At 47.8% G+C, this 18,971-nt stretch overlaps 1 protein-coding gene across 1 annotated transcript in view; it reads left to right on the top strand.

Moving 5' to 3' along the window:
- The window catches only part of ABTB2 (ankyrin repeat and BTB domain containing 2), a 197,375-nt gene that overhangs the window by 142,001 nt on the left and 36,403 nt on the right, over nt 1–18,971 (top strand). The window contains exons 2-3 of the mRNA XM_004369782.2: nt 679–825; nt 9,736–9,949. Coding sequence (XP_004369839.1) covers nt 679–825; nt 9,736–9,949 — 361 coding nt within the window. The remainder of the gene's footprint in view (nt 1–678; nt 826–9,735; nt 9,950–18,971) is intronic.

Here is an 18,971-nt window from a genome sequence, read left to right as displayed (position 1 = left end):
CCTGAGCTCCATGAAGACAAAGCCAGGTCACTCTGTGACCTCCAAACCTGGGCCAAGTCAGGCATTCTAAATAGTCACTGAATGAAGAAGTGAGTGAGTAAATGAATGAATGCTTTCTTAGCCCATGAGCCTAAGTAGGCCGGTTCCTTGTGCAGCTCCAAGAAAGAGCACTCTCGATGGCATCATCCTGCAATTTGCTGTCAGTGCTCAGTATTCCATTGAGATTTATCCACGTTGATGCAAGTAACTCATACTCTTTCATTTGCAGTAGTGTAGTAATTACTGTGTGAAGACATCAACATTCATGTTTTCATTCTCCTCATGAAGGGCATTTAGGCTGCCCCACACCCCCATTTTCTTTTTTTAGTGCCTGGCACATGGTTATTGCTTCATAAATATTACTGAATGAAAAAGAGGAAGAGAGAGGCAGAGAGAGGGAAGAAGGAAGGAAGGTAAGGAGGTAAGTCAGTCTCCATTTGCTTAAAACCACAGCTACAAGTGGGCCACACAGCACCGTCCTCAGTAAAAAGTTCCATGTCCTAAAGGCTAAAAGAGATTTGCCTGCTGACCTGCTCTCCCAGACGAAGGGGAGCAGGGCCAAGACCTGGCCACCATGGGCTGAGGCCTGGGGAGATTTTCCTCCTTCCGAAGTGTGACCTGTCCACTTTGTTTCCCCAGGTGTACTCTCCCTCCCCGCATACTTCAGTCCCTACAACGGCGGGTCCTTGGGCCATGACGAGCGGGCCGATGCCTACGCCCAGCTGGAGCTCCGGACCCTGGAGCAATCTCTCCTGGCCACCTGCGTGGGGAGCATCTCAGAGCTGAGTAAGTGTGGCAGCCATGTCCAGCAAGGGGAGAAGGCAGGGAAGGGATTGCCTTCTGGGTTCTAGTCTGTTCCTCTTAATCCACACTCTTGCCTTCCCTGAAATCTAGATCCTTCTAGGCCAGAGGTGGCAGACTGGGGGTCCACAGACATGTATGGTTTGGCAAGCATGTTGACTTCATCTCACGCAAATCTGGCTTTCTGGTCTCTTGAAAAATCAGATGATCTAGCAGCATTGCGCCCATTCCTCCATGGCAGCCATCAGTGGAAGCTAAGTGGACAGACTTGAATTACTCACTTTGCTGCAGACCTTGCTATCTGACAGCTGGCCTACTTCATTCGTTTCACCTGCCTAGCCAAAACCCATTAGCCAGTTGCCATCAAGTTGATTCCCGCCTCATAGCAACCCCATGTGTGTCAGAGTAGACCTATGCTCCATAGGGTTTTCAATGACTCATATTTTGGAAGTAGATTGCCAGATCTTTCTTATAAGGCATATCTGAGTGGACTCAAACCTCTAACCTTTCAGTTAGCAGCTGAGTGTGTTAACTGTTTGCACCACCCAGGGACTCCACCTGGCTGAAAGGCTCTGCATTTACAGCCAATACTCTTTTTTGAAAGAAATTACCCTCAAAACTTTAATATATAAAAGGAGATAAAAACAGAGCTACTCTGAGCATGTGGGGTCTTAAAATCTTGTGAGCAGCCATCTCAGGTATTCCACTGGTCCCACCCCATCTGGAGCAAGGGAGAATGAAGAAAATCAAAGACACAAGGGAAAGATTAGTCCAAAGGTCTAATGGACCACAGCAACCACAGCCTCCACCAGGCTGAGAACAGCACAACTAGATGGTGCCCAGCTACCACCACCGACTGCTCTGACAGGGATCACAATAGAGGATCCCGGGCAGCGCTGGAGATAAATGTAGAACAAAATTCTAACTCACAAAAAAAGACAGACTTACTGGTCTGACAGAGACTGGAAAAACCCTGAAAGTATGGCGCCTGGATACCCTTTTAACTCAGTACTGAAGTCACTCCTGAGGTTCACCCTTCAGCCGAAGATTAGACAGGCCCATGAAACAAAATGAGACTAAATGGGCACACTGGCCCAGGGGCAAGGACTGGAAGACAGGAGGGGACAGGAAAGTTGGTAATGCGGAACCCAAGGTTGAGAAGGGGAGAGCGTTGACATGTCATGGGGTTGACAACCAGTGTCACAAAACAATATGTGTATTAATTGTTTAATGAGAAACTAGTTTGCTCTGTAAACCTTCATCTGAAGTACAATTTAAAAAAAAAAGCTACTCTGGCTGGAAGAGGGCATGGTCAGGTGGGTCCTGCCCCTCTACAGTGCTCAGTCCTAGACCTGCAGGGACCTGGGCATCTCCCAGGACCTTAGCATTCTGTGGAACACAGGTTGAACCTACTGGTCTAGGTCATTACTATTTGACAGCTGCTTCACGAGCACGTTAGAAGACATGAAATTCCACCCTTCTCCTGGTCTCTCCGTCTCATTACCCCAATTATTTGAGAAATCACCCCACATACTCTGCCTCCTTAGTTCTCCCTCTTTCTGTCTTGAGAACAGCCAGTAGGAGGGCAGTGACATATTCCAAGAGTCGTGGCAGACAGTATGGGAAGAGACAGAGTGTCACTCCGCTCCACCCTTCTCCATTTGTGATTTCCTTGCATTTTCTGGGCCCTGAACAGTGATAACAAACCTTGCTATTTCTTTAGGATGTGGCTTCCTCTCTCCCTCCATTCTTCTCCTCCGTTCCCAGAATAGGAAATGAGGGTGCCTAGTTCAGGGTCGCAGAGCTGTTCCATACAGGGACAAGGAGAGAAAGTGAGATCCAGCTCTCCGTCTCCTGGCTGCATCACAACAGTCAGGGTTGGCATGGCCACCTGGGTCACCAGCCCCCTGTAAGGGGCCCTGCAGGAAGTGGGCTCAGGGTGTGGCTTGGTTTCAGCTCCTGACAGATGTCCCCTCAGACTGTCTTTGGGGCCATGAAGAGTCTAGGTTTCCTTGAACTCTCTCTCAGTCCACTGGAGAACACCTTGGTTTAATTTTGCTTTTTTGAGCATTAATTGAGCGCTAACTTTGTGCACAGCACCATACGTGGCATCTTATTCACATTATCTCATTCATTTCTCAGAACAACTCGGTGAGGTGTGTCCTAATGAGGAAACCAAGGCTTAGGAAGATATGTCATTTCCCAGAGTCAGAGCGGGGGCTTGACTCCTGATGTGCCTGGCTTCTGCAGCCACACACTTAATCGCTTAGCGGCATGGGCTTCCTAGACGTTGTTAGTAGCCCAGCCACCAGCATCTCAGGGCAGGAAAGGTCAAGATGGGACTCTGACCTTTGCTTTTTCTCATGGTGACCTCCATGCCCGTTACAGTCCACAGTCTAGCACAAGGGGAGCAGCATCTCAGCATTGAAAACATTCCTTCAGGGGAATTCTGTTCTTACCACTCAGCCCAGGAACCAAGTCCTATTGGTTCTACCTTCTAAATTTCCCCAGAGTTTTAGTTTGCCCCTTTTACCACCTCCACTGCTCCCAACTTCACCCAAGCCAAGGCTGTTTAAAACATACTGGATCATGTCACTCGTCTTGTCAACACCCTGCCCCCTTCCCCAATCAGCTCATTCAGTAAATGCCAAAATCCTCACCACGACCTTAGGTCCAATATACGATCTAGTTTCATCGCCCACCACTCTTGTTGACCACACTCCAGCCACCCCGGCTTCCTGGCCACGTCTTCTACCACTTCACTTGCCCTAGCTATTCCCTCTGCCTGTGACATCTCCCCCCACCCTAGATACCCAAATAAATTGCACCTTCATTTTCTTCAAGTCTCTGCCCAAATGGCACCTTATCAGACAGGATTTCTCTGTCAAAATGAGTACCTCACCCTCATTAGTCTGTCTCCCCTCTTTTGGCTTTGGTTTTATTCTGTCTTCCCTCTTTTGGCTTTGGTTTTATTCAAAACACTTGTTATGGATTGAATTATGTCCCCCAAAAATGTGTGTCAATTTGGCTAGGCCATGATTCCCAGTATTGTGTAGTTGTCTACCATTTTGTGATCTGATGTGATTATCCTATGTGTTGTAAATCCTAAACTCTATGGTGTTAATGAGGCAGTATTAGAGACAGTTGTGTTAATGAGGCAGGACTCAACCTACAGGATTGGGTTGTATCTTGAGTCAGTCTCTTTTGAGATATAAAAGAGATCATCAGGCAGAGAGGAGAGGGACCTCATACCACCAACAAAGGAGAGCCGGGAGCACAACGCGTCCTTTGGACCTGGTGTCCCTGCACTGAGAAACTCCTAGACCAGGGGAAGACTGATGACAAGGACCTTTCCCCAGAACCAGCATGGAGAAAAAGCCTTCCCTGGGAGGTGGCACCCTGAATTCAGACTTCTAGCCTCCTAGACTGTGAGAGAATAAATTTCTGTTTGTTAACGCCATCCACTTGTGGCATTTCTATTATAGCAGTACTAGATAACTAAAACGCATTTATCACTGCTTGATATTTGTTATATATTTACTTGTAAATAGTTTATCATCTTTCCTCTGACTAGAATGTCAGCTTCATGAGAGTAGAGACTTTATCTCTTTTGTCCACAGCTATGTCCCAGGACTTAGAATAGTGTGTTGCACGTAGAATACCTGATGCTGTGTGTGTGTGTGTGTGTGTGTGTGTGTGTGTGTGTGTGTGTGTGTATGTGTATGTATATGTGTAATGAGTTCTATCCCACCCAATGTTTGTCTCCTAAAACTCACCTAGGATTGGCCCACATCCTGACCCAGCCACTCACTGGGGCAAGAGAAGCATCCCTCTAATATCTTTTCACAGACAACAAAACAGGCTGTACCATGTGCCAAGTTGCCCTAGCTCCTGCCCTCTGAAACCAGGGTTTTTGCTAACCTGTAAAGAAGGAGGGAGGAGGCAGAGGTGCAGGTGGATATTGCAGATTTTCTCCCTGAGACTAAAGAACTTAATGAGGCTAGTGTTACTTGGCACTGGGTTCTTGGTTCCTAAAAGTTCACCCCAACTTTTACTTGCATTAACTCCATGCACCTCACCAAGCCCAGCCTGCCAGGTCGGTTCAGAAGTTTCATTCTTGTATCAGGTCCAGCTGCACAGGGAGCCTGGGCGCTTGTGTTTTTCTCTGTCCTTCTCCACCCATCAACATTTAAAAGGGAGGGAATAAGAATAAACTAAACACTTCTTCCTAAAGGTGACCAGATGTTGTAGGCCTTATTTTGAAGACAGCACTGAATTCCAGACTCTGGCCTGCTGTTTTTATTTGATGGCTGGCAGTGAGGTTTGGAAAGAGCAGAGTGAAACCTGCAGCACCTCTGATCAAGTCTTTGGTGGGTAACAAGGGGAGAGGGTTTGTTTTTCCATGCCTGGTGGGTGTTTCCAGGCTTCAGACTGAGGTTTCATCCAAGCTTAGAAACAATTGCGTCCCAAGTACAAGGAAGTTTCAGAAGAACCTGTGTGTTAAACTTGTGCTAAACCAAGAGCCCTAGCATAGCGTGGGACAGTGGGATTTTTAACCCCTACTCCCTTATACGCTGAAAATTTTATAAAATGCAATAAAAAATGAATGTGTAGACCAGACTTAATAGTCTGACAGAGACTGGAGAAACCCTGAGAGTATGGCCCCCTGATACCCTTTTAACTCATTACCATGTCACTCCTGAGGCTCATCCTTCAGCCAAAGATTAGACAGGCCCCATAAAATAAAACAAGACTAAATGGGCACACCAGCCCAAGGGCAAGGATGAGAAGGCAGAAGGGGACAGGAAAGGTGGTAACAGGGAACCCAAGGTCAAGAAGGTGAGAGTGTTGACATGTCGTGGGGTTGGGAACGAATGCCACAAAACAATATGTGTATTAATTGTTTAATGAGGAACTAATTTGCTCTGTAAACCTTCATCTAAAGCACAATAAAAAAATTACTTGAATGAAGTTTTAAAAAAACGAATATCTAAAAAAATGAAGTAAAAGATGTGTAAAATGTAAGCCCAATTTTTTAAATTATTATTAGATAGATGTAAACTTACTGTGTCAAATTGCTACAAACTTTTTTTTTTTTTTTAAGGCTCACTCTCCATTTCCGGGGAGTCTCTGGGTGGTGCAAATGGTTAACGCACTTGGCTGTTAACTGAAAGGTTAGAGATTTAAGTCTACCCAGAGGTGCCTCAGAAGAAAGACCTGGAGATCTACTTCTGGAAAATCAGCCATTGAAAACCCTGTGGAGCACAGTTCTGCTGTGACACACATGGGTTGCCATGAGACAGAATCAATGGCAACTGGGTACTGGTTTCCATTTCTGAACTTAACTTGTTGGGAACCAGGAACAGTTGTGGACCCATCCCAGTTCTGCAGACCGTACATTTAATGTAGACTACACTTTTTAAGTAATAGTGTGTGGCATCAAGGATGTGGCTTTGGGCAACAGGGACCCTAGTTCAAGCCCTGGCTGATCCACTTACTGGTTTTGCTACTGGGACAGACCACTAAACTTCCATGAGCCTGTTTCCTCGTTTGTAAAAAGGAAATACGTCTTTTACAGGGTGGTTGTAACCATTGAATGAGATTTTATCTATCTTTTCATGTCTATCATGAAGCCTAGAAAATATAATGTGGCAGGGAGGGAAAAAATCAGCCCAGAGAGTATATCCAAAGTGAGCTGCTTTCTCTGGAGATAAACTCGGCTTGCAGAGCTCTGTAAGTTTCTAGACACCCGGTCAGGGTTGTCCACAGGCTTCTGTCGTTTTGGTCTTTGAGAGGCACTGACCATAGGAGAAGGCCCTGGTGGCACAGTGGTTAAGCATTTGGCTGCTGACCAAAAGGTTGGCAGTTCGAATCCACCAGCTCCTCCTTGGAAACTCTATGCGGGCAGTTCTACTCTGTCCCATAGGGTCACTATGAGCTGGAATCGATTCAACGGCAATGGGTTTGGTTTTTTTGGTTTTGACCATAGGAGGGCTTGGAGGGAAGAACTTTCTGTCTCCAGCTGTCATTCTGCTGCTGTCCTTGTTTCCCTGAACCCTCAAGGAGTCTCATTCCTGGTCTCCTTTTAGGAAAAGGCTTAGGAGGAGCTTCTGTTTCTTTCCTGATTTTCTCACCTGCATTCTGACTGGAGATGTGCTGCCAATGGGTTCTATACCAGTAACAATAAAACGACAATAAAAATAATTAATGATAATGACCTACCTTGCCGAGCCTTTGAAATGACATTTCAGCAAGAGTTCTCTTTGATGCTATCACAGACTATTTCATTTCTCTTTCTTGTGGTCCTGTAGTCCTGCCAAAAGTTATAACATTTAGACCTGGAGAAACGGAGCCAGGTTTCAACTTAATTGCTGCACTCTCACGCTATCTGCCCTGAGATGGGTCAGCCTAGTGGTTGCTGATGCCAGCTTCTACCACCCAGAAGCCCAGAGGGCAGGGATGGGATCTGGCATTTCAGGGCTAAGACACCTTCTGTCCTGGGAAATGTGGGGCAATGCTTGCTTGCAGGCAGAGGTCCTAGAAGAAAGAGCACTCACGAAGTGGCCTGTAGAATAGAATAATAATAATAGTAATAGTAACACTAATAATAACGTTTTGTTTAACCTTTACTAAGTACATGCTCTATGCCAAGCACTGCGTTAAGCGCTTTATATTTATTATTTCTTTGAATCCTCAAAGCCTATACAGTAGATGCTATTGTTTCCATTTTATAGATAAGGAAACAGCGGCTCAGATAGGTTAATTTATGTAAGGCCACCCAGTTAGGAAGTAGCAGAGCCATGGTTTGAAACCAGGCGTGTCTGACTCTGAAATCTGTGATTTTATCCCTACCTAGTGACTCTCAAACATAACTGGACATTAGAATCACTGAGGGAACTTTTACAAAATTCAGACGCCCAGGTGCTGCCCCAGACCTATGGAATCAGAGGCTTGGGTGATAGGACCAGGTGTCAGTAACTCACTGGTTTGCCAGAAGTGCAGCCCAGGCAGCTGAGCTACCTTGGCATCCGAGTCCAGAGTATACAGGGAGGGAGTAAGGACCTAGGGGTGGGGGATCAGGAAGACTCTTTCCGGTGGAGTTCTCCAGTTCCAGGAATTATCATTTCGTCCCTGCTTGGAAACCAAGCGTAGTTGCTGTGGCTGTCCTAGGTGAATTTGTCAGCTAGTGAGCTAAAATAAAGCCCCCCAAGAGCTTGTATTTAAAAGCAAAATGAATATGTGAGGCTATTCCTACACTCATTCACCAAATGTTTGCTGAGCGTCTGTTACGCAGTAGACCCTGTGTGGGGTGCTGGGGACACAAAGGAATTGAGCCTACAGGCCCGTACCAGACTCACAGAAGCCACGTAACAAAGGTTAACTGAATAAATGAATGAATTGGTTTTGCCATACATTTATTTAATGATACTTCACTGGCCAGACTACAGCCTACTAGTTTCTCCCACCTTCAGGTGAGCTGAGTCCGGAGGCTTTCTGTGGATAGCGCTATCTGTGAGGAGTCGCCCCAGGTGGAGGTGAAGCTGACCCCTCCCCCTTAGTTCTTAGGCTTGAGGAGAAAGAAAGGACAGGCACCACCTTTCCCAGAATGGAGGTGCACAGGTGCCTGGGGCTATTTCAGCCCATCCTTTCTCAGCATTGTGGCCTCATACAATGTTAGGATATTTCCTGGTTTCCTGCCCTGGCTGGCTGGAAGGATATTGAAAAGACATGACTTGGGCAGAACTACAACACAGGATATGGGATCCTGAAGACCCCACGGACTTCAAAAGGGCAGGGCAGCAGCTTGGTCACAGTTAAGTTTATGAACTTTGGGGTCAAACAGGCCTGGATTCAAATCTAGCCCCCCTCCCCCCAGTTACTAGCCACGCAACCCTGGCTCGTTAACTCCGTCGGTGTTCGCTGCAGCACCCTGGGCTCAGTGAATGTTTCTTTACTGGATAAGCTTCAGTTTCTTCATCTGTACAGCGTGGATAATTCTTGACCCCTAAGACTGTAAGGGGCAGTGATAGAATGCTCATCTTCCATGCTGGAGCCCCCGGTTCGGTTCCCAGTCAATGCACCTCATGTGCAGCCACCACCCGTCTGTCAACGGAGGCTTGTGTGTCGCTATGATGTTGAATAGGCTTCAGCAGCGCTTCCAGACTAAGACAGATGAGAAAAAAAGGCCTGGTAATCTACTTCCAAAAATCAGTCATTGAAAGTCCTATGGATCACAATGGTCCAATCCACAACCAATCATGGGGATGGTGCAGGACCGGGCAGTGTTTCGTTCCATTGTGCATGGGATCACCTAGAGTCCGGGCCAACTTGGCGGCAGCTAACAACAATAATGGGGTTGTAAGGATCACATTAAATCGTATCTCTAAGGAAGTGAGAAATTGGTACATAGGGGGCACTCGATGTATGGTGGTGGTGGTGGAAGTTGTAATTAAGGTGGTGGAGATGGAGGTACCGTCTCTGCTGAAGTAACTGGGGACTTTGCACAACAGTGCAGTGGAGACTCGTCAGAGCTTGGAGCTGGGAGAAGAGGCTGACTGAGATTCCCTTGGTCAGTTCGCCAGGGAAAGCTGTAGGGTGGTGGAGAGATTGGGGATGTTTGAAAAAAAAAAACCACATTAGCATAAGTTCTGGCAGAGACCAGCCCTGCCAAGTATTTAATTCAGCTGTTAAGTTAAGACTGGAAATGAAAGGGAAATTAAATTGCTATTGTGTGTCTAGGTGACAGTTTCAACCTCCGCCTATTGGCTCCAGGGTAAACAGTCATTAAGCGTGAAGGGAGCTGGTTCTCCTCAGCCACAAGCATTCTTGGAGGAGTGTGTGCTGTGTACTAGACTTTGTTTTCTTTTTTCTCTCCCTCCCTTTCTGCCTCCCCAGGTGACCTGGTCTCCCGTGCCATGCACCACATGCAGGGACGCCACCCCCTGTGTCCAGGCACCAGCCCCGCCCGTCAGGCCCGACAGCCACCACAGCCCATCACCTGGTCCCCCGATGCCCTCCACACGCTCTACTATTTCCTGCGGTGTCCACAGATGGAGTCCATGGAGAACCCCAACCTGGACCCCCCGAGAATGACCCTGAACAATGAACGGTAGGCATCCTCCCGGGGCTGAGCACCTTATGGGGCACACTGCCAAGTGTGTGTTGACTGAGTGACCAGCAAGGTGAGAAAAGAGCCCTGGGGCCTGAGCCCAGAGCAGGGCTGCATAGCAGACCTATGAAGAGATGGCCTGACTCAGGCTTGTGCTGGGGATCTGGGTGGGGGAAGGCCTGGCCTTGTGTGCGGGGGATTTTTTGCCCTGGGCTCATGCAGCACAGTGTCGCTGAGGCAGAGGTAGGCTTCAGACTCCATCGTGAGTTTGCCAGCTCTAGCATTCCCTAGCTGGGTCTCTCTGAAATCCAGCTGTCCCTTTTATATGATGAGGTGTTCACGCTACCTGGGAAGGTGGGAGTGAGAATGGAGTGAACTAGTGCTCTGAGAAAAAGCACTTAGGACAGTAGCTGGGTGGTAATGGCCCTCTGTCAGTGGCAGTGGTCTCCTCTTTAGATGACAATGATGTCACTGTTGTCATTGTCATTGTTAGAAGTCTTAGGCATATTTTGCCCCATCCGCTCGTTTTATGAATGAGGGAGTCGTGGCCTTGACAGGCTCTCTGAGTGATTTATCAACCCCGGAATCCAGGCCATCTGGCTACTCTTCTAGTGCTCTTTCAAGAGGTTCCCAGCCCTGTGCCAGCCCTGTCCCAGCTGGGGGCAGGACCACAAGAACAGATATACTGGATGTGCACTGCACAAGATGACTCAGTGAGGGGCGCAAATCAGGACTGCTCACTGAGCTGTCTGCACGTGATAAGGACCATGTCGGCCTGAAGACGGGATGCCTTTTCTAACCGATCTACTCAGAGGGCCTACATGCATACTCTCATTTAATGCAGACACTACTAGGCTCTTTGCAGCCCCATCTTACAGATGAGGAAGTGGATGCACAGAGGAGTTCAGTAACTTTCGAAATCACACAGGCTGTGCTTGTAACCACTACACCATACTGCCTGCCATTAACAGAAACCAAAAGCAATAATAGCCCAGTACACACACACAGTAGGTTTCCAGTAAATGCTACCACTGCTGTCATTCTTATAACATCATTGTTTTATTTCTCTGGGAGATGCCGGGTGTATGCAGGTGGCCCTGGGCCTAACCCAGAGCAGAGAAGGCAGCCAGTGGAGGCCCTGGCATCCTGAAGGAGTCAGACAGCAGGGAGGTGGAGCCAGAGTGCAGACCTTAAGCCCCAGCTGTTTCTGCTTTGTGGAGAAATTGTTGTGGTGGCAGGAGGTGGCTGGGAAGGAAAAAGGGTAAGGGAAGCATCTGAGGCGGAGGAGGAGGCTTGCTTGTTCTATAAGGATCTCAGGGTTGCTAGGCTGTGGCCTGGTCTCCCAAGCAAAGGTGACTGGAAGAGGAGAACAAGGAATCTTCTTTGGACCTTCTGCCCCAGAGGGCAGCTTAGCCCTCTGCTGTGACTGGGATTGTTGACCATGTACGGGGCAGGCAGGCTGCCAGGGAGGCACTCCCCTGCTGGCACTGTGCTAGGTCCTCTTGGACGTCATTGTAACATCCCTCGGGCTTTCTCCTGGGACTACTCGCAGTCCCCTGGTACTCCAAAGCACAGCATTATGATTTGATTTGCTTGTCTGTATGTGGTTGTAACAACTGAGTTTGAGTGGTCACATACATGTCTGTGTTTAAATATCTAATTATTTAAAAACCACACGGTGGCACAAACAAATTTGGAGCAAAGGTATTTTTCATGAATCATACCAAGTGAGTAGTAACAGGAAAAAAGAATTTAAAATCTTCACATTTTGGCTCTGAAAGGAGGTCACCCTAAAAATACCCCAGCAAGCAGACAGCCCGACAGCCCTGTGGCCTGGCACCTGGCTGCCAAGACCGGTCCTGCCCTCCCTCAGATGTCCTCTGACAGACCAGCACTGAGGACCTTGGAGAGCCCAGTCGGCACTTCCTGGGGGCACTGAGCTCACAGTACCACTGCAGGTTGGGGCCCATGTCCCCTCCAGGAGCCACCACCCTGCTGTCCTCACCAGAGCTTTGGGGAAACCCTCTTTCCTTGTACAAAAAGTAGTTGGAGTTTGTTAGGGTCCCAGTGAGACAGAGCTTTGCTTTTGTGAATTTGAGGATCATGTCTCTCTCTGCCTCTGCCTCTCTGTCTCTTCCTCTGTCTCTCCTCCCCTCCACCCCCTCAATCCTCTTTCATTCCCTTGAAGCTCCTTTTGACCTACCTCAGGAGCATGGGGGACTGAGTCCACCCAGCCAGAACTGGACAGAGCCTCTGAATCCAGGTGTGACAGTGGGTTGTCTGGCCCTGGAGGCCTTCTGTTTGGGGATTTGATGACTTCTGCATCTACTCTTCCACTGCCTAGCACGTGTGGGTTAAGTAGCTCAGTTTGGGGACATGGGTGCCACTCAAGTCTTTGCTCATCTGTTCACTGCTTTGAAGAAATGTTCCCTAATTCATTCCAATCAGGGTTGTGTGTGACCGCATCCATGCTGATAAAGGGAGGGGACATGTATTCAGCCCTTTTGTGTGAAGCTCATTGTGACTTTCCCAGCTAATGATGTGCCACTTTTGCACTGTTCAGTGGGGCCACCTCCCCAGAGTTACCTGGGATAAGGTGGGAAGAGAAGATGGTGACGGAGGGAGGCGCAGAAGTAGCCGGGGGTCAGGGTGGCAAGTGGCGCAGCTTTGCAAGGGCCAAGGAGAAGCTCTAACACCCCTCCATCCACTGCCTACAGCAAACTGGGCAGCATCAGGAAAAGAGCACAGCTTTGGGGGACAGAGGCCTGGATCAGATCCCACAGCCCATGCTGGGCCCTGTGCAAGGGTCTAACATGCCTCAGACTCCTCACTGGCAACATGATCTAAGTAATCTTTACCTGGCAAGGTTCCTCTTGAGGTTGAAATGAGATAACACATGTAAAAGTAGCCAGCTCTTCCTTTAAAAAGGCATTTCTACTACAGTGACCCCCGGCCAGCCTCTGTCCGAAAATATCAAATGAGTAGTATGATGAAATCTCGCACCGTCCTGCTCTATCCCACCCTCTCCCGCCTGGGAACCACATTCACGTAACTTTTATTACAGTATATTGTTATAATTGTTCTATTTTATTACTAGTTACTAGTAATTATTACTAGTAATTATTACTAGTTGTTAATCTCTTACTGTACCTAATTTATAAATTAAAGTTTATCATAGGTATGTATATACAGGGTTCAGTACTATCCACAGTTCCAAGCATCACAGGCGGTCTTGGAACGTATCCCCTGCAGATAAGGGGAGACTACCATACTTTTGTTTCTTTCATGCCCCACAACAAATCAGCAAGGTCTATCATGACCTCCATTTTACAAATGAGAACAGAGGGCCATAGGTCACTCAGCTGTAAGTGGCTGGGCAAGGATTCAAACCAGGCCTCTCTGACCTCAACAACCTTGCTTGTCACTGTGCCAGCCTATGCCCCTCCTAATTGGCCAGTGGGACCTTGTCCTGAAACTCTGAGACAAGGAGGGCGGGCCCTGGCCTGTGGGGCTGCCTTCTCTGGGGCCATTCCAGCCTCACCTGCCTCTTCTCTCCCAGGACACTTCCCTTGATGCCACCAGGGCCTCCCTGCCCTTTCCCAGGGTATATCCAGCAGCTCTGCATCACAGGCACCAGCTCAGCACAGGCCAAGGTCCACAATACAACTAGTCACAGCCCCTGCCCTGCAGGATGTGTCATCACCCAAGACCCAGCTCAGAAAGTGAAAGAACTTCCTGTCGTGGATCCAGGGTTTGCCAAGGGAGAGTGGGGAGGAGAATGGCCAACCATCCAGCTAGATGTGGCCCTCGCTGGTCATGCCTGGGGGAAGAGGAATGGACTAGCTGAAGCAGCATCCCGGATGGAGGGTAGCTCATTGGTCATCATCCTCCAGGTGCTGCCTGGGGAAGCGAGGACAGAGGCTATGTACACACACAGGAGGCCTGCCACCTCACCAGCCAAATTGTTGGGAGCACTTGTCATCAAGCAGAGAAGATGGAGGGAGCCAGATATGGTTAGAGGTGCAGAGGGGCTGAGGCAGAGAGAGGTGAACTGATGCCCTGCATCACAGCTCAAGTGCTGGAGGGCTTCAGGCTCACCAGGTGTCATTCCAAAGTGCATCAGCCACCATCTTCAGGAGAGAAGCTGTACCCTTGAGGAGAGGTCGGGCGGGAAGACTGGGAATGATGGGCTATTTGTCCCCAAACAAATCCATTTGGCCCTTGCCTCCTCCCCCCAGCCCTGCACAGTGCCCCTTTTGGAGAGAGGCAGACCTCAGAAGGCTTGGGACTTGCTCATGTTCAGGATGCTAAACCAGGAGGAGAGTGGAAGGCCTAGCCAGAGTCTGACTTGGAATGGAGCTTAGAAACATCTGGTGTTATGATTTCTCAACACCAGCAGGGTCACGCATGATGGACAGGTTTTAGCAGCGCTTCCAGACTAAGACTAGAAGAGAACTACCCATTGCCATTGAGTTGATTCCTACTCACAGCAACCCTATATGACAGAGTAGAACTGCCCCATAGGGTTTCCAAGGAGCGGCTGGTGGATTTAAACTGCTGACCTTTTGGTTAGCAGCTAAACTCTTAACCACTGCGTCACCAGGGCTCCGGAAGAAAACTAGCCAATGAAAACCTTGGGTATCTGTCTTAGGCTGGGTTCTCTAGAGAAGCAAAACCACTAAAGCATATAAATATATATATAGAGAGATTTATATTAAGGAAATGGTTCACACGATTGTAGAGGCTGGAATGTCTCAAGTCCGTGGGTCAGGATAGAGGCTTCTCCTGATTCATGTAGCTGCAGGGGCTGGTGAACCCAATATCAGCAGGTCAGAGAGCAGGGCTCTTGCTCACAGGCTGCGAAGATCGACAAATTCCAAGACCAGCAGGCAAGACTGAAGGTAAGCTGCTAGCTCAAGTCCCAAGAACCAGAGGGCAGATGAACAGGAGCCAGCTGCAGGATCCAGAGCAAGCAAAAGCCCATGAGCCTTGCCAGAATGTCCACTTATATTCAATTCAGGCCACACGCCCAAGGAAACTCCCTTTCAACTGATTGGCTACTCATAGCAGATCCCATCATGGAGGTGATCATGTTATATCAAATCTCATCATGGAAGTGATCACAACAACATATGACTGCCAAACCACTGAGAATCATGGCCCAGCCAAGTTGACACACAACCTCAACGATCACAGGATCACAACAGAATATTATCTGACATAGTGCTGGAAGATGAGCCCCCTAAGTTAGAAGGCACTCAAAATACACAGTGGCCACAACAATGGACTCAAACATACCAATGATTGTGAAGATGGTGCAGGCTCATAAAATAAAAAGTGCTTATTAAATGGTGGCTGCCATCACTCTCAGCTTCACCCTCCTTGTTATTACAACAGTCATAAGCAAATTTAGATGATGTGTTAAGCATCCAGAATACAGTCTCTTCATTGACATAGTATGGCATTTCTTAAACTTTTCTCAGGGTTAGTAACACTATTACTACCACTACTAATACAATTACTACTACAAACACTACCATTACTACTACTCATTACTACTACACATTGATGCAGCACATATTAAGTGACAGGCACCATCTTAAGTACTTTACTGTATTAACTCATATGTCTCCCTGTACTTCTGTTGATCAGTGGGGAAGGGCTATAGGAGAATTGTAAAGAGTGACTTATGTGATTGAGTCTCCAGTCTACTGAGGGAGGCAAAATTGAGACAGAAGAAAAAATTAGCAAAAACCGCCAGTGTAAGAGGAAGCTGGTTTGCATGATTACACATTATGTCAACCTTTAGGCGCTGGAACCAGCCTGGATTCAGATCCCAGCTCTGCCATTTACAGCTGGATGGCCTCGGGCATGTCCTTTAGCCTCTGTGCCTCAGTCTCTTCTTCTTAGTATGGGAATAATAGCGCTGACCTCATGGGGGTGTTGTGGGTATTAAATGAGCTAATACACATAAAGCGCTTAGAATATAGTGCCTCCACATGGTGTGTTAGTGTTGGTTGTCATCTCCTTCTCCATCATCACCCTCATAATCATATTCAAGGGGCTCTCGGAGAAGACTGGAGTACTTGGGAAATGGCATCAGAGAGGACCTTATAGGACAGCTACAGAAGATTGGGACAGGTGGAGTGGCGTGAGCAGGAGAAGTCACAGAAGGACTTCTATTGCTTCAGAGCACATATTTCATGGCAGAAGTGGATCTATATTTTAAAAATGCAAAAACTAGACTTTTTTTTTTTAAGTCACCACTGATTGTTGTTTATCTAGGCAAATGCTTCTAGGTCAGGCTCAAGTGTTCTCCAGCGGAGAAGTGCATCCTCAGAGATGCTATGTTGTGATGGTCGAATCCCAGCCCCTCCACCTCTGACTCTGTGATCAGAGCAAGTCACTTTACCTTTCTGAGCCTCAGTTTCCTCATGTGTAAAGTGGAGATCCAAGCCATGCCTGTTTCCTAGGGTGGCTCCCCAAGTTCTGGGGAAATGCCCCCGACACAAGTGAGGTACCAAAGAGAGGAGAGGCACCTCTTTGTTCCACTCCAGATGTGGAAGGGGGAATGTCTCCCCTAAGACGAGTACTTTACATAAATAAGAAGCACCCACAGAGAGACTGTGCGTTCACTCTAAAGAAGCAAGCTCGTTAATCTTTTGCTCAGTTTGCGAAAGTGTTTTCTTATCAAATAATAGAGATGATGGCAATGGTGGCTTTATGCTACTGACTTATGGTTCCCTTAAATACCATTTCAAGGAGATTTGCAATGTTAAGCTCTTTTCTCTCCCCCTTTTTGCGCATTAAATTTCCATCTGTTTACCCAAAATGGAAGCAGAAGAGATGAGAATAGCAATTGGGTTTCCATGTATTCCCTGGACTGGTGCACGTGGTGACCCTGAAGTGACTTGTTTATAGTCCGCAGCATGCACAGGAAAACTGTCCCTCCCACCCCAGGCACTCTCCACCACCTTACCTTCTTGTTTCCTCCAGAGAGCTTTACCTGAAATTACCTGGCCCATTTATTTGTTCATTGTCTGTTCCTTGCCTGCCCCTCAGGAATGCAAGCACCATGGGTCTGCCGTGCCCCTCGCTGTGTCCCCAGTACCCAGAAAAGTCCTTGGCACACAGTAGACATTTAAATGTTTTGTCCAGTTAATGAAATGAACCATTGGAACCTAATGGTTGGGCTCTTTGGAGTCAGAAAGTCTGAACTTTGGGTCCCTGCTCTGCCATTTACTCCTTGTGTGACTGCAGACAAGTTAGTTAATTTCTCTCACTTTAGTGTCCCTGCCTTTAAATGGAAAATGACTTAGCCTGCTTCAGAAGGTATTTGTGGGGATCAAATGAGGTAAAGGACTTGGCACAGGATAATTTCTATGTACATGGTAGTTGTTATTATCAGTATTATTGATGGTATCATAAACTATGGAAAGACTAAATTAGCTGAATCATGTTTAATGCATAAATAATCCAAAAATAATGGCAAAATTAAAAAATCATGTATACTCAAAACATATGTTTTTTTTCTCTCTCTCTCTCATACCTCCTCTTTCAGTCCCACCTCTAATGCCCTCTTCACTCAGCCCTGACAGTAGCCAGGGACTTTGGTGAGTGACAGGGAAGATGAGGTAGACTAGATGGTTCAAATGGCTTAGTACACAAGGCCTATTTTGAATAGAGATATCTATAGATTCTAGATTTATCACAACCCACCACCCAAGGATTTCAAAGAACTCTAAAAACTAGATTCCATCCACCCATGGGCTCAAAGGCCAAGCAGACTAAGTATCAAGCACTCTCTAGTGGTGTGTCCCTCACCCCTTACTTGCTGGTTCGGCCATGGTACCTACGGGTGACAGGCAGCCATTGCCAAGTTTTAAGCTTGAGAGTCGATGCAAGAGTCTTCCCTGAGTCTCAGTTGTGATGTGGGTGTTTTCTTAAAGAACAGGTGACTTCCAAGGGCTGAGCTGTAGACTTTAACATGGGTAAGAGTAGAAGCATCTAGACGAAGCTTTATAGATTATAAGGCGCTTTAAACACACAGCTCTCTAACAGATCCTCACAACAGCTCTCGGAGGAAGCTGTTACCACTCCTATTTACAGATGAGCAGACTGAGATGGTAAGAGGCTCGCCCAAGGTCACAGATGGGAAAAGGCAGACCCAAGCTCAGGCAGGAAGGTGGGATTATAAGAATGCCATGAATTCATATTGCCTGGGGCAGTAAATCCCTCTCGCCTCCCAGGAAAGAGACAGAAGAGCCCTGGGAGCCTGTCCTCTCTGTCAGCACCTCTTCTGCCCAGTGTGACTTAGGCAGCTCTCTCTCTCAACCACTCGGGGCCTCTTCCCCAATGGACTTGAGCTCCCTGGCTCTGGGGCAGTCAGCCTCAGGATAGGTGTCTGTCCAGCATCCGTGATGGAGCAACCCAGGGATTGAGGGCAGACACAGAAAATGGCAGTGCCAGATAACAGGGGATGGAGACAGGACAGGATCCTGGCCCAATGTTGACAAGAGCCCCTGGAGGCTGCCGGTTGCATATGACTTCCTGTCCCATTGTTGGGCCTACCGGTCCTCACAGAAAAGGAGAAGAGTGGGAACTGCCGGGCCCTGGGGCTTCATGTGTTTGGAGTGTTTTTGTAACATGGACAGCAACAATCCTCTTTGTATGCAGTATTGCCAAGCTCTCTGTGCTGGGAAATCCCGACTCTAAAGGGAATTCATTTTGTTTTCTTAAAGAAGGCGGCTTCCGAGAGCTGAGCTGTAGACTCGTCAGACACTCAGGACTGGGCAGGAGAGGTGCTCTTGGTGATGTTAGAGCCAAGTTGGGTTGGTTTCTGACCTGCTCTTACTTGCCTGCCAGGCAGCTCTTCAGAGTTTTCTCCTCTGATACCATCTCTGACAGCTGTCTGTGTCTTATCCTCCTTTCATGATTTAATGTTTGCAGATTTTCATGAAGAAGGCTCCTAAGAGGTCTGGGGTACACCCCCTGAGGCTTCGGAGCCAGCCCAGTCTCCCAT

The sequence above is a fragment of the Trichechus manatus genome, unplaced genomic scaffold (assembly GCF_000243295.1).
Source record: "Trichechus manatus latirostris isolate Lorelei unplaced genomic scaffold, TriManLat1.0 scaffold00006, whole genome shotgun sequence".
In the NCBI taxonomy this organism is placed as follows: Eukaryota; Metazoa; Chordata; class Mammalia; order Sirenia; family Trichechidae; genus Trichechus; species Trichechus manatus.
This window is presented reverse-complemented; position numbering and strand designations above follow the sequence as displayed.